The 14,763-nt window shown below is 33.0% G+C and overlaps 2 protein-coding genes across 2 annotated transcripts; one reads left to right on the forward strand and one right to left on the reverse strand.

Annotated features, from left to right (window-relative positions):
• The first annotated feature begins 38 nt into the window (after window positions 1-38).
• Window positions 39-2,949, forward strand: LOC128192598 (N(4)-(Beta-N-acetylglucosaminyl)-L-asparaginase-like). Its single transcript, XM_052865391.1, has 8 exons — window positions 39-200; window positions 498-651; window positions 865-977; window positions 1,178-1,290; window positions 1,679-1,869; window positions 2,045-2,152; window positions 2,286-2,419; window positions 2,673-2,949. The coding sequence occupies exons 1-8, from the start codon at window positions 47-49 to the stop codon at window positions 2,765-2,767; spliced, it is 1,062 nt and encodes a 353-aa protein (XP_052721351.1). The 5' UTR covers window positions 39-46; the 3' UTR covers window positions 2,768-2,949.
• A 276-nt stretch (window positions 2,950-3,225) lies between these two features.
• On the reverse strand, window positions 3,226-14,711 carry LOC128192596 (TBC domain-containing protein kinase-like protein). Its single transcript, XM_052865388.1, has 26 exons — window positions 14,566-14,711; window positions 13,838-14,032; window positions 13,438-13,510; window positions 13,184-13,298; window positions 12,963-13,036; window positions 12,680-12,827; window positions 12,459-12,528; window positions 12,287-12,342; window positions 12,066-12,127; window positions 11,617-11,674; window positions 11,287-11,380; window positions 10,958-11,096; window positions 10,315-10,414; window positions 10,116-10,165; window positions 9,700-9,805; window positions 9,134-9,268; window positions 8,852-8,914; window positions 7,899-8,076; window positions 7,688-7,771; window positions 7,205-7,290; window positions 7,028-7,064; window positions 6,678-6,839; window positions 6,245-6,417; window positions 4,601-4,776; window positions 4,077-4,236; window positions 3,226-3,681 (listed from the first exon to the last, which is right to left on the reverse strand). Exons 2-26 carry the CDS (start codon window positions 14,028-14,030, stop codon window positions 3,568-3,570), a joined length of 2,706 nt encoding a protein of 901 aa, XP_052721348.1. The 5' UTR covers window positions 14,031-14,032; window positions 14,566-14,711; the 3' UTR covers window positions 3,226-3,567.
• Between the last annotated feature and the right edge of the window lie 52 nt (window positions 14,712-14,763).

Genomic DNA, 14,763 nt, shown 5'->3' on the forward strand with positions numbered 1-14,763 from the left:
CTATTCCCGTTTTTATCCATTCTGAAAATTTTAGCTCCGCTTTCACATGACAATCGGCGCAGATCACATGATGAACAAAATGTCAGCGACCACACAAGGATTGTGGATATGTTTATTCGCAGCGATTTGTGTGCAAACATCATTTTCAAGCTTGCCAATAGTAGTCAATACCTGGCCATTTACAAATGCAACCGAAGCAGGTAACGCTACGCTTCTATTTCAAGACTGTCTTATTTTTTTTATAGGGCGAGTAGTACGTGTACCGAGAGATAAAGCAAAAACTGTGCTCTGGTTTAAAACAAATTTAATCATGTACATATAATAATGATAAGTTTTAGATGAACGCATAATGCAAACAATTTGTTTTTCAAAACGGTTTAGAACAACAGGCTTTTTGTGTCTATGTTTAACTTAAATCAACATCTGTAACATCATAATTGATACAAGTCATATATATTTTCTTCACATATCATACATTTTTTTCTACTTACTGAAAGGTTACAATGAATTTTTACGCGGAGGAAGTGTTATAGATGTCGTTGAGAAAGGCTGCTCCAAGTGTGAAGTTTTGAGATGTGATGGTTCGGTTGGGGAAGGGAGCGACCCAGATGAAGATGGAGAAGTAACCTTAGATGCCATGATAATGGATGGGTATATATATCTCAGTTGATCTTTATTTTTCATAAACTTTTCTGATATTTCTATTATCAAAGAATAAATTTGACAACTTACATTTCAGGGTTAAAAAAAGAAACTTATTTATTTCGTAATTAACTGCTTGCATTGTTGTAACAGTGTAATTCACAAAGAAATGACCTTCAATTTACACTTGTGCACTGTATTTAAAAACATCATTTCTTGTAGGAAAACCATGGATGTGGGTTCTGTTGGGTGTTTGAGGAACATTAGTTCTGCAATAAGTGTAGCACGCATGGTTATGGAGAGAACTGGACATACACTGCTTGCGGGGGAATTAGGTATATAAAATGTCATAATTGATGATTGCTAGGTTAAATTAGCAGTAATATGCTTCAACAATTGACCAGCATGATTGTCGGCAATAATTTTTTTGCCAAATAATATATGACAGCTAGAGTTTGTATGTATGATGATACAATGAACTATCTCTTGATTACTACATTTAACTATATGATATACATCATTGTCTATTTTTCAGCCACCAAATTTGCAGTGGAAATGGGTTTTAAAGAAAGTGACCTAAGCTCAAACAAGTCAGACACAATGTATAAACAATGGATTGAAAACAATTGTCAGCCTAACTACAGAGTTGTAAGATAACTTTGTTGCTTCTACTCTTTTTTATAAACATTGTACATGCATTTTACAGTAATGAACGGGTCCCCTAAATTGCTTAAGAGTGCTTTTCAGTAGGTAACACTCCTATGATTGATTCAGTTGTACACCAAATGTCATTTCTGTAACACTGTGCTATTTTATATGTAAATGCATGTATCAAATGATAGAATATCAAAAAGCTGTGAAAATATATACCATACCTCCATGATTTTATATTTAAAATCAAGTACATGATCTAGAAGATTGGGTATTTCACCAAGGTTGCTGAAATGCATTAAGCTATATATCAATACTTCATATTTTTAAGTGAAATAGTTTTGCTACAAATATGAACATACTTTAAAAGCAATCTATTTTGCAGAATGTCAGTCCAGATCCTGAGAAAAGTTGTGGCCCTTACCATCCAAGTACAAACGTACTTGAAGAGTCTACCAGAAAGGACAAGGGGATTGGTTATTTGAACCATGACACAATTGGAATGGTGGCAGTTGATACAAATGGACATGTAGTTTCTGGAACAACTACAAATGGACTCAACCACAAAATACCTGGGTATTGAAATAAGATGCTAATTTTTGTGACTCTTGGTTTTTTTGTGATATTTGATAAAACAATAATAAATCCCATCATCAGATACCCAAGATTTATTGTCCTTTTCTGAAAAATGCATAATCAACTGCGGGTTTCTGAAATTTGATTTATCCATGATTTTTTTGTTCCTGTGTAGCCGAGTTGGAGACTCCCCGATAGTAGGTGCTGGGTCCTACGCACAGAATGAGATGGGTGGAGCAGCAGCCACTGGGGATGGAGACATCATGATGAGATTTCTTCCATCGTAAGTTAACATTTTTTTTCTCCAGTTTAATTGTACTTTTTTAAATGTCATTTTACATTATTGTACCACAGGATCACAATACCTATATGCACATGTTATAACCATACAGATTATCGCACATGTTTAATTTTAGGTACACTGCTGTGCAGTTAATGGGGAGTGGAATGGCCCCTTCAAAAGCAGCTCTTTTCTCAATTAAGCCTATCATCAATTTTTATCCTGACTTCAATGGCGCTGTCATTGCAGTTAACACTAAAGGGGAGCATGGTAAACTACAATGCACTCAATTTGTGAACTCTTCAACTTATACTTTACAAACTTTTTATTTTCTCTAATAAATACTGGTATTTAACCAGGTATTCTGAACATTGACATTAAATTGTCGTTTTTACCATTATAATCATACAGAATAAAATTCCCTTTGATATTGTAGAATTCATTTAAAATTTAAATCCAAAAATGGTTTTGCTATGTTTTTGGTGTTAATTTAGCAAGGTCTGACATGTTTTTTCCCTTATAGGTGCAGCTTGCCATGGAAGTGGTATTGGTACCTTTCATTACTCTGTGAAGGACAATCCTGATAAAGTTAATCTATTCTCTGTGAAATGTGTCTAATTGGTGCTAACATTGACACATGCATATGGTACCGGTTGTCTTTCAGAACTCTGTGATTACTCCCAATGTGTAGCAATTACATAAAAATGTCATTCCCAAGATATTCTGTATGTTGATCAATGAAATGTTCATCCCCCATTTTAATTACCAGCGAGTTGTGCATATCATACATGTACCCCCCCCCCCCCCCAAAAAATGCTTTGTTTACACGTATACTGGGTACATGTACATATGTATTGTATTTATGTATGAACTCAGAAATGTTCCATGACATGGTATATTCTTATCTATTCTCCACAATATGATAATCATGTAGATGTACATGTTAATAATTAAATTGTATTTAGAATAATGTACCAATGCCTTTTTTCCTGTTTTCCTCAAAATGCATATAACAAGTATCACTACATACAATTAATTCTTATTTAATATTCATTAAAAAAATTTAACAACACACATTGTTTCAAAAGTTTTCAGATTTATTTTATAAAATCTTTCAACAAAAATTACAACAATATTGCACAAATAACACCCAGTAGAAAAGCTGCTGCAACATTTCATTTTCATATATTTTCCAAAGACTTTTCACAAATAAATTACAGTTTCTGCTTGTCTAGAGCAGATCTTTTCTACATAGCCACAATTCCATATGTACATAATACATGTGCATACATGTAACTTCTATACATATGCCCAAAAGTTTAAAATGGAGAAATGTTTGCTAAAGTCATAATCAATTTTGAATTATTCAAGTTGTATTATGAGACAGATAAAAATGTTTCTCGTTTCTGTCAATGCCTTTAGAAGTAATCTGCCGGGGGTACTGTGAGGATATTTGTAGATCTGAGAACGTCAATGCCCTTATGTAAAACACACACCTTGTGGTACCCCAGTCTCACCAGATCAGCTGCAAACTGTAAAATATAAGGCAGGCTCTTCAGAGTGATCTTAGCATATGCAGGTATATCTACATATGCAATCCTGATAAGTAATAATTAAATGAGTGAAATATTTTAAAGAAATATTTTGTTAAAATTCAATGGATTGAGGTACCAGTGTATGTTATGTCAGTTAAATGGACATTTTCAAATTAATTGAAAGTTAGTTGCAAACATGTGGGTACAAGTCTTTTTATACCACTGACATAACAATAACCTCTGTAGTTGCCAATTTTTTTTCTACTCATACACACTTTCAAAATTATCATAAGCCTCTTTACAGATATAAAGGAAATCAATATAAACTTAAAGTTTCTTCTTGCAAACTAATTGATACATAGTTATACATGTATATTAGGGTTAGTACTTACATTATTGGCATTCTTGCCTCTGCTACCTACAATGACCTTGACCTGTTGCTTATTTTGGTTCAGTACATTCACTGCAGCGCAGGGATTTAGGTCACCCTCTGGAGAAAAGGCCGAGGGGAAGGGAATATTGATGCTCCCAGGAATGGCACCCTTTGCATAGCTTTCAATTGTCAAGGAATTTCAAAGCAAAATACATGTACTGGCAATGATACATGAACAAATTGACCATCACTTCACAGCTTTGCATTATACTGAAATGTTCGTCATCTTTAGCCTCAGCATTAAAAATTATGCAAATGAACTCTTTTTCAACCCCATGACCTTCAATATATGACTTAGGTTCATAATCATTTCATTTCTAAATTTTCAAATTAGCAAATCTAAGCTTCTTTGGTGTCACCTTTGAAGAAAAACAGCTTTTAAAAGACCTGCAAAGAGCAAAGGTGTTGCTTTATCAAGATTATATTTAAATTTACTCCACAGATCTGTTTGTGGAGTTGTCTGACACAGTTTTATAAGGATACTCCTCTGGATTCCTGATGTCTATCACAATTATCATTGGTCGACTGTTTGGTTTCCGCTTGGTCGGACTCTTGGAGGAAGAGGGGCCACAAAGTTCTCCCATTTCTATCAAATCTTCAGCAGATATTCGACAGCATTTTTCTGTTTTCAGTTCTTCAACTTTAACAGGTTCCATAGACTGTCAAAATGATTTAATACAAGAACCTGTACATGCATGTGAACATTTCTCATAAACAGAAAAGTTTAATGGAAATCCTTTAAGCTAGTGTCCATGAACATTTTAGTTTACACACACATGCAAATGTAACTCTAATTTACATTTATACATGTTTGAAGATTATCTACATGTACAGGTATAGATGCAACATAACATACTTTCAAATCTTATTTTACAAGCAGATTTTCTTGCAATAGGAAATCAAAGTACCGAAGTACTGTCGGGAGTTGATTTTATTGATTATTATCAATTTTAAAATCAACGATATGTTATGCAATTTTTATAATATGAATTCTCGAACTTTTCCGACAAGAATTTTGAGAAAACCCCATATGAATGATGTTGTGTAATATTTAAAGATATAATTAATTCCATCAAACTTGTATCAGTAATCGAAATGTTTCTAAAAATTGTACACAAGCAATATTGAACTCTCGTCTCGTTCAACCAGACGCTCGGCTGTCTCCGTTAATCTTCGACTACCAAGAGAGACTCTCTGCTTGTTGGAGATTTATGAAGACAGCCAAGCATCTGGTTGAACGAGGCTATATTGAACTCTAGCGTAGGAATACATGCAACTACAAAAAACAATTGAATTGTTTGTACTATATAAAATCTGACTATTTTCAAGGTATTTATAGATACTTTTCTTTTGAAAAACAATGGTACAGCATACAGGACACCAAATTTATCTATAATTTTCAAGATCTACATCTTGTCAGCAGTGATGATTTGTGCTTAGGTCCAAACACTGTTTCACTTTCGGTTTGCCAGAGTAACTGCATAGGAGAGTTAATTAAAATCAGCTCCCCCAAAAATTAACATGAACATACAGTTGAACTTCGAAATCTCAAAAACTGATATCTTGATCGAATATAATGGATATGTCGAAGTGATTTGTAAGTCCTAACTACTTACTTTTTAAGTATTTTAATCTCAATATCTCATATAGTTTTTATAAAGTCCCATCTAGTTCAGGATAACAAAGTTTGACTGTAATTCAATATCAGATTCATAATTTGAAGAAAACCAACCCTGAAATATTTTACAAAATATCAAACTGCACATTATATCTTTAATATAGATTCCTTATTATACAGGAGCACTTTATTCCACAATTCAGCTGTTTTCCATCATATCATGAAAACATAAAATCATGAACCCCTAATTTTTATCACAGTTTCATGCAGTTTACGTATGTCCAAAAAGTAAAAGCGAGATTTGAAATTTCGCGAGATGTGCTTCTCACAATTTTACACAGATATTTATTCCTCGCATTTAATTAGAATTCTTCAGTATTTAACTATTTATATGATTATCACAATAATAATAAGACATGCAGTTGACTCTTTGCTTAATCCATCTCTTTCCCCTTCCCCAGATTTCTACCCAATGTGACTGTACAGTTACAGTGTGTGTGTGGTTTTACCAGTTCTGATTTAGGCTGCTCGTTGTAGTCCCTGGAGTAGTAGGAAATGTTTGGTCTGCTGCTACTGGTGCCTGGCTTGTTTGGTTCCCTGGCGTGTTGTCGGAATGTCGCACTCTTTGGAGTACTGCAGAAAATCTTGATGGAATCTTGCACACATCTCTGTATGTCTATCTCTATAAGAAAAAAAACATTGGTTACATGTAGTATATAAACTTGTATGGTAATGAAAAACACTAATCTTATAAGAAAAATCAAATACATGTACTGCATAAATATTTGCATGAAATTTTGTTAGCCTGTGTATAGTAAAAGTGAATCAAAATATCATATATGAATTCACCTTTTATGCAAGACTAGTACAACAAATAATTGCAAAAAAATAAAAATAAATGTAAAGCAAAGAGGTCTGTAGGCCTGCAGATTCACAACTCACCTGGCATGTCAGAAAACATGAGAATACACTCATTGAATCCGTAAGTCAAAAGTCGGTCCCTAAACTGCCTCAAAATGGCTACACCAATACACAGGGGAAAAGAAGAGTTGCCAAGCAACAAAGTGTCCCAGAGATGAACAAGTTTATGAATTGGGAAGGCATCTGTAAAAAAAAATTAAAATGAATGTTTTAATGGACAGTTGTGTAAAAATAATGCAAAGAAATTTTTCTATTGTGAGCAAACTCTATTTTCAACTGATTATACTGGTACATCTACTAACAATTCATGAACATACATGTGACTATCATGATTTTATTTGTCATTATTTGCTTCTAAGTAGGATACATACGTGCAAACATGGTCAGAAACCAAGGAATAGCATACAGCTGAAAAATGAAATTAGAACACTATCATGATTTACAAATATACATGTACAGAATAATGTTCATAATAGGCCACATAATTATCTATTGTAGTACATATATCAAAAAAATAGTCACAAAACATATTATAGTGACAATCTTACATCTGGTATAAATCCAATTCCCTCTAAATGGTTGCTGAGTTCAGGGTCATGAAATGTGATCAAATGGGAGAACACAGCAAGGTATTCTGAAATTAACATTTCTGTTGTTTAGGAAAAATATATTTCCTATAAACATATGAAAATAGGGTATTCAACGTACAATACAAATCCATTACTGTGGAATCATTAGATTTCGTGGTGGCTCAATTTTCGTGGATTTCGTGGGTACCTCTCGTCCACGAATTAACATCCTCCACGAATAATTGTTAGGGTTATAAAGTCATATTTCGTTTTGTAGGTATAAGAAAATACACAAAATTACGTCCCCACGAACCTATAAAATTTCAGCAATCCACGAAAAATTGGCCCCCACGAAAATTAATGATTCCACAGTAATCAACTTCAAAGTAAACTGTAAGACTCTCTCTCTCTCTCTCTCTCTCTCTCTCTCTCTCTCTCTCTCTCTCTCTCTCTCTCTCTTACCTTGTATAACCTGAGAGTTATCCTTCAAAAAGAAGTTATGTAAGTACTTTGGAATGAATGCAGAGAGACAGGAATATGCTAATGCTGAAAGAAAAAAAACCCACAAGCATTCAATATCATCAACATTTAATCTATGATAAATTTGTTTAGTAAAGGTATTGCCAAATTTCAGAATTAGTTGGAAAAACTGTAGATTATGTAAATGGTTTACCCTCATTGTTGAAGTTGAGAGCGAGAAAGGGAGCTGACAGGGAGTCCAGCCCCTGCCAGTACACATACTGGGGGTGACTGACCACCCAGGCCTTCAGAACCCTCTTGAACTTGGCGTGGGCAGACGGGGAGGATAGAAGTTCATGGTACTGATGGCACCGGGGAATGTCCACTTCAATCTGTAGTAAAAGTTCAGGAATATATATATATATATATATATATATATATATATATATATATATATATATATATATATATATATATATATATATATATATATATATATATATATATATATATATATATATAAAATTTGCATAAGGAATGAATTTTCAAGACATTTCATGCATTACAGGATATAGCAAACATACTGGTAGACATTATTTTTCTAAATACATGTATTTTGTACAATCTATTTTATTGAGGAGGGGGGGGGGTAACCATATAATGCATAGTACATGTATTTCATTTATCAAAGTACACTTGTACAATGTATATATTTTTTTGATGTACATTTTCTCTGAATACAAATATAGCTAATGAATATTATTATACTTTCATGTTAAATACTGAAATCTGATTGGTTAAGATGCAGTTGGTAATTCGTTCTATTACCCTCAGCGTTAGCAACACTTGGCAGCGGGTAACACAACGAATTGTTACATGCGCGTAAATTATGCATGTACGGTTCGCCGTAGAATACACTTCATTTCTATATAAAAGCAGTAACATTTTCTTTAAAATTAAGACATTCAGTATAATAAAATAAATAGTGCCTGTTTGGGAGGGTAACTGTTGAAATTGACACCCCTCGAAAACCATTGTCAACCTCCGCTTCGCGTCGGTTGACAATGGTTGTCTCGGGGTGTCAATTTCAACAGTTACCCTCCCAAACAGGCACTATTTATATAATGTAATGATTTTTTTTAGGAATGAATAGTACATGTGACTCACCTGTCTGTCTGTGTTTGTTGGGGTTTCTTTATCTATTGAATCATATCTGGCATAGATATCCCCCTGAAATTATTAAATCGTATGAATGAAATAATTACGATGTAACATCATACAGTAAGTAAGTACACGAACATGTAGCACATGGAACTTGAAAATTAGACATTTATTGCATTATTGCTTATTATAATCAAAAATCTAGATAACAAAATGAAAGGTTAACAGGATATTAAATTTACATGCATGTATACATTCATTAAAATTATATTAAAGTGTTTTTTTTACCTCAACCTCAAGAATAGCTGCCCAGACATGTGCCCTCACATGGGGGGGTATGTCCACTCTTGCCTCCCTCCAGATGTGACTTTTCTTGTAGGGGTATCCTTTGATCAATCGCTCATACAAAATTATCCTGTGAAACTGGGCGAAGAAAAAATAATAATAAATTTATTTAATTGAATAGTGAAATGTTATGTATTATTTATCTATATTATGTATCTACTTTTACATACTAAATTATGTACATACATGTACAGTAAATACGGTACGTTGTAGCAAATGCACTTGTAATGCATTGACGCTTACAGCTTTCATTCATGTGACCTTTTTTTTTACATGTTGTAAACTTGACGGAAATACCCGTAACAAATTATGATTATAATGAAGCAAAATCGCCCGTTCCTGGCCCTTTGTTATAACCATGCTTTACTGTATACAGTACATTTACATGTATCATGTATAACAATAGAATTATTCAAGGAAACATTTTCATTGAAGAAACATTCTGAATCATTAAAAAAAAAAATGAAAGTGAACTAATCGGCTGAACATGTAGATAAGGTATGAATAACCTGATATTCCACATCTTTTTCTCTAATAACTAGCGGCAGACTCGCTGTCTCAGATATATCAGAGTTGCTAGGAGACGAGGGCAAATTGGTTGTGACTTGGCTATTTCTGTTAAATGAAGTGTACATACATGTTTAATTGTTACACATCATACTGGTAAAAGTCCTGTTGAATCAAAGTTCATATATGAAATGTGGCAGAAAATCATGATGTTAAAGAAAATTTTGATTTTTTTTTTTTTGAGTCAAATGAAAGGCAAAATTATTTGTTAAATATAAAACCAACATTGAAAAGTATCTGTATTAAAGTTGATTTTAGATAGAGATGTGGTTAAATAATAAAAAGACAGCAAATTACCACCTCTTCCTTAAGTTAACTAATTAATAAAAAAAAAATGTGTTAAAGGGGAATAACTCACTCGTCTTCCAACAGAGGGTAGTATGCAGTTTCATCTATTTCACTCAATCTCTGCAAAAGATCGATTTACAGGTTATATCAATGACATTTATCTATATCAATCAACTGTATACATGTTATACATTGTACATGCACATGAACATTTAAATCCAATACATGTCGTTGATATTTTTATTTGTGCACAGAGCTTATTGCCCCACCTTTCTAAGTTGTTCCTGCGATAGAGTGATAATGGTTCCATCCAACAACTCTGCCTGGTCTCTCCTCTGTCCAAAAACCTCACCATCCAGTGTTGAATAACTACATATATGATATAAATCAGAAACCTCTTGATACATGTAGGTCAAAGTAAAATTTTACAGTTGCTTTAAAACTAAATTGTCAAAATTATTAAAAAAAAAAATAAAAAAACTGCGCTCCAGTACATTTACCATGAATAAATAATCTGAATACAGTAAAACATGGTTATAGTGTTCACGCTTATATTGAATTAACGCTTACAGCGAAGTGATTTTCATACCCCATGACTATTTAATATGTTGTAAACTTGACGGATATAACAAATTTCGCTTATAACAAAGTAAAATCCTCCATCCCTGGCACTTCGTTATAACCGTGTTTTACTGTATATTGTGGAATCCTTAAATTTGTGAGAGCTTAGTTTTATTGATTCATTGATTGTCAAGTTTAAATAAGTTATTAGGGGAATGAAATTTTGAGGATTTACTTGTTCAAACAATAAACGCACTGTTTCATAATTTATTAGGAATGATAATCAGCAGGAGAGAAGTACCACAAAATCCACAAAAGTTGAACATAATTATTCAACAGAATATGACCTACTATGGCAAGAGATGGATGGGGGGTTTAGTTTTGACCAGCCCCTCCCTCTTTAGGGCACCAAACAGCTCTCCCCCGGCTAGCTGCCACAAATAATACACCTCCTCCATTGCCCTGAGAGAAAGGTGGTCCTCATTATAATCTGAAAGACAAAAACTCTGTTCAGCCTGCAACTTATATCTTAGTAGAATAAAAAAAAATACAAGTACATACATTTACATGTATATGTACCATGTCAACGAATATGAATTTTTTATAAATCACACACTTTTTTAGACTCATTTTAAAAAAAGATAATGGGATATTTTGTACACTACTCTTTATGCGAGTACCTTTATTATAGCCATTTTGTCCAAGGACAGGAAGTTCTAGGTCTAAGCTGCGTAGATCTGAGGAGAATAGGCGGTGACCATTTTTTGTCTTTGACTATGAAAGCATAATAGTACACATACATATTTAAACATGTAGAACTTTTTACTGATATTTTTACCATAGAATATTGTAACAAAATGCACCTGCATGAAATTTGGATAAGATGTACATGTACTGGTATGTAAATAATTACCTTACATAAAGGAAGCTAAATTCATGTTAGTACAATGAAGGTATAACACAAATGATATCAATATACATGAGTATGTTAACATGTCTGGCATACTCACATTTTTCTGGCGTAGATCTCTGAACAAGGAGTGATCCATCAGCTCAGTTGGATTTGCTCTGCATGAAAATTGTTTGAAATACTAAAAGAATCATGGAATAAGGATTCTCTTCAAACGAATGCAACTCTGCACACAAAACAGCACTTGCATCACTATTTTTACCAGGAAAATAACATTTCCGTATACTCTTTGATAATGCTAACTATGAATAAATTTATTAAAAATATAAGAAATACATGTACATGTACCAAGTAATGGGGATACCTGTACATGTATTCTTTAAAATTCCATAAAAATATCATACACATGTACATGTATGTCCTCACAAAGCTTACAGTTAGGGTATTATAAATTCAAACAAACAAAAAGTACAATGTTAGCGAGCTTTTTTAAAATAGTGCATCGAAAAAATAAATATTGAGGGCAATTAAAAGTACATGAATATTTACCTGTCCATTGGTGAGGCATATAAGCATTTTCTAAGAAAGTCCATAAAATCTCGACTAAGGGTCTACAATATAGGGAAAATGATTAGAAAAAAAATGTCACATGCCTGTTAAAGGAATAAATTGGAAAAACGCTGGTGCATCATATCAAGGGAACTAAACTGAATCGTAGCATTAAAAATACATGCACATTTAATTAACAAATTACTGTATAGTGAACTTACCTTGACCTGGGACTCAATGTCAAGGTCTTTACTAATTGCATCCAGTGGATGTATATCTAAAAAGAGATTATATGCTAATACATGTATCAGAAATTAAAATAGAAATTTTCAATGTGTCCAACAGTAAAATCTGAGAGTATCCCATTTTATAAATACATGTACATTTACATACCTGAGTTGACAAAGCTCAGAATCTTGAAAAATGTTTGTGGCATTGTTAGATCACCCCAAAATTCTTCTCCCTGCAAATATCATTGATTCATGTATATTAGTAGTCTAACCAATAGCTTTCACAGAATATAATGTCTAGGATACTCAATTACACTAGAAGAACATGTACATGTATTAATGCATGTATGTAAATATAGATACCAGTAATACACCATTACTTACAGTGAGAACTTCAAGCAAAATCAGCCCCAGAGACCAGACGTCAGACTTTGGTCCTGTGGGGGTTAGGACTGAGGGTTCTGACTCGGAGTGTTCATCATACTGGACAGGGTATTCACACAGAACCTCAGGGGACAGGTACTGAGGGTGTCTGCAAACAGAGTAAAAGGCAACAGAATAAAGACAACTTAGTTTGTGAAAGGAAAGCTGAATGTACATGTAACTACTTCAGCCATTTTATGTGGTTTTTTTTAACAAAAAAATTATATAGCAAATGGTCACAAACCCAATAGGAAATGCCACATTTGCTCCATATTCTGTCATGTAATACAGGCCATACTCAGAAAGCTTTACTTTCCCCTGCAAAATTAAAAGATATGCGACGTGTTACAGATAATTTGTAAATACATGTACATGGACAGAATTTAAGTACATTGTACATGTAATTATCAAATTCCATTCTGTTACTAAAATACATCTATCACATACATGTTCATGTACGAATACCTTTTTATTAAAAAGAATATTTTCTTGAGACAAATTTCTGTGTGTGATTCCTCTCTTATTCAGATAAGCAAGTCCTTTGACTATCTCATAAGCCAAGGTCACCAAATTCTCCTCACTGAAATATTTCATGTAAAAAGGTAACAAATATATCCATAAGGAAGTACATTAATTGTTAAACAATGTACTGCAGAAAAAAGATAAAATCAATTTGGCTTTGTGCAAGCATGTACAATGTATCTATAAATGTAACATACACTGAATATTTTCCTGACTTTGCTACGTTTTTCAAAGTTTGTTGATAATGCTCTGTGACAACCAATAAACGTTCTGAAAATAAAAATATAAGAAGAACAGTTATACAACCTACTCTGTATCAAGATTCATAAGTGCACTTTAATTTAACATACCATTCAGTCATGAACTTGCAACTTTACCTGTACTCATAGAGAATAGATATTTCTCCTTTAAAATTTGAATTACCGTACTACTTTATATCCTATAGCATGTATAGATGTAAATATAATCAACTACTTTCATGAGATAATATTTTCTTTAGACTCGCCAAGTGTATAATATACTGATATACCATTATACATACTCTGTTCTTATTATACATTTGATCTCATTATAAATTGAGAGAAAACAGTGACTCACCATGTTTGCCTCTCTGAATGTCTATATATTTACAGAGATTTTCATGACTGATAGTTTTAAGATGCTCAAATCTTCCAAGAATCTTGATTGAGTTTGGAGTTAGCGGGAGTCCATTTGCCCCACACTTGTCATTCGGGTGACTCCGGGCAAAGAATGTGGTTAAACCAAAGTCTGCCTCTCCAAGCTCACTCATCTCTCCAAAAAACAGATCGATTAATTAGCATCTTAAGTACAGTGTATTAAATACATGAAGATGCACATATATGCAATGGAATAAATTGGATAGCAAGTTAAAAGACACATTCAATATTTTAAGGCTAAGTCACAATAAAAAAAATTATCAATATGTAAAAACAGACAGGCATATTTGACTTCATTTAATCTATGGAAACACATGGTACACCATGTACACTGCATGTATTCAGGATGAATATAAGATTTTCAATAATTTTAAGCAATGAAATTGAAAGGATCTCTGCTAGTAACAAACATGACAAAATTAAATATTCTGTATTTATAAATGGCAAATAGATTTAAATGTAAACAAGATAAAATTGTCTAGGCATTGGGTCATTCCTATCAAAAATTACAACTTTGTTAGCTGCATTCAAGAGAGACAATTACCATTCAATGAGGTTAATTACAGGATGTATTTTAATCGTTGTTTAAACAAAAGGTTAAGAAAAAACTAGGTTATTCCTCTTTAATAAAAATGATTAAATAAATACCTTAGTAGTTGATATCTAGGTCTAGATGTCAATAGACAACATGATCATTTAATCAAATCCTCTCTTCACACAATTCTGTCAGCCGTCATTCTCCTACTTTCACTTACAACCAAAGGGGGCGTGGCCTTGAACTTTCTGTAAGCGCGGTTTCGAAAACACAGCTTCTTCTCTTCTGCTTGAATTCCATTACACTTAAAA

The sequence above is a fragment of the Crassostrea angulata genome, chromosome 7 (genome assembly GCF_025612915.1).
Source record: "Crassostrea angulata isolate pt1a10 chromosome 7, ASM2561291v2, whole genome shotgun sequence".
NCBI lineage: Eukaryota > Metazoa > Mollusca > Bivalvia > Ostreida > Ostreidae > Magallana > Magallana angulata.